This window comes from Natrix helvetica (genome assembly GCF_964273705.1).
Source record: "Natrix helvetica genome assembly, chromosome: Z".
Lineage (NCBI taxonomy): Eukaryota > Metazoa > Chordata > Lepidosauria > Squamata > Natricidae > Natrix > Natrix helvetica.
Window position 1 is genome coordinate 33,368,565 of NC_138554.1, and position 1,490 is coordinate 33,370,054.

Genomic DNA, 1,490 nt, shown 5'->3' on the forward strand with positions numbered 1-1,490 from the left:
ATAAAGTCGTACTAATATTCACATGATTTTGATTCTATGCTTTAACTTAACACTACTTAACACCAGTTTTACTGGTTTTACTGCTAGGAATTATTTTGCCATCTATTCATAAAGGTATAAAAGTCACTAATGTAGATCATGACATATTAAAAGACTGAAAATTTAAGATGAAACTACAATGTAATATTATAAAAGAAATAAAATATTGGGAATGCTACCGTGCAACATTAATAGATATAGACTCCACTGAGATATTCTGTGTATTGATGTTATGAGTTCTCCTTTACAGGCTAAAGAAGACACATGGAATTGCTCAACCAAGGACAGCTAAATAGCACAAGAGTGACAGAATTCATTCTTCTTGGTTTCCCAGGCTCACCACGTTTTCAATTCTTCATCTTCATCCTCTTTTTTACCATGTACATCCTCACCATCTTAGGGAATCTCTCCATCATGCTTCTCATAATAACATATCAACATCTCCATATACCTATGTATTTCTTCCTTTGCAACCTTTCTTTCCTGGAAATATGGTACACAACAGCCTCTATCCCCAAGATCCTTGCAATTTTTCTGGGGAGTAACAGAAGTATCTCTTTGTCTGGCTGTGTTTTACAGATGTATTTCATTTTTTCTTTTGGATGTACTGAACATTTTCTGATAGCTACTATGGCTTATGATAGATATTTGGCTATATGTTATCCTTTGCATTACAGCACTATCATGACTATCAACCTGTCTTGTAAGTTGGCCTGTGGTTGTTGGCTAGGGGCTTTCCTTGTTATTTGTATACCTGCCTATCTGGTTACAACACTGTCCTTCTGTGGGCCCAATGTGATCAATAATTTCTATTGTAATCTTGATTCGTGGATCATACTCTCTTGTACAGATACTTGGTTTATTGAGATAACAGCTTTTTTCATAGCTATTTTTGTCATTGTAGGTTCCTGTATGATGACCCTTCTTTCCTATATGTACATTATTTCCACAATCCTACGCATTCCTTCCACTAAAGGTCGACAGAAAGCTTTTTCCACATGTTCTTCCCACCTTGCTGTCGTGATCATTTGGTATGGCTCCACCATATTCCTCTTTGTCAAACCTTCTAAACAGACCTCTTTAGAAAAAACCAAGGTAGTAAGCATCTTCAATCTTATTGTGGTCCCACTGCTGAATCCTTTCATCTATACATTAAGAAATAGAGAAGTCAGAGATATTTTGAGGAATTCATTTCACAGAGATAGGCAAAATGTAGGTTGATTGTCAAAGACTTAAAAATAATTAAAGCAGAAATGTTATACCATAAATTTTAAATTTGAATTCCTGCAGTTGGCAGGATTACCAGAATCAATCAACATTACTTCTATTTCATTTCTGGAAGAGTACATGTTAACATTTTTTTCCCTCTCAACGTCTGACATTAAAATATGTTTTAGTCCCATGAAAACCATGTGAAAATAGAAAAATTGATTATTCTTTTCTTTTGAGTA

The 1,490-nt window shown here is 34.6% G+C and overlaps 1 protein-coding gene across 1 annotated transcript; it reads left to right on the forward strand.

The window, feature by feature from the left end:
• Window positions 1–303: 303 nt before the first annotated feature.
• On the forward strand, window positions 304–1,260 carry LOC309401480 (olfactory receptor 6F1-like; the record flags this gene model as incomplete). The annotated part of the gene is made up of 1 exon (XM_081970542.1): window positions 304–1,260. The coding sequence occupies one exon, from the start codon at window positions 304–306 to the stop codon at window positions 1,258–1,260; it is 957 nt and encodes a 318-aa protein (XP_081826668.1).
• Window positions 1,261–1,490: the final 230 nt, after the last annotated feature.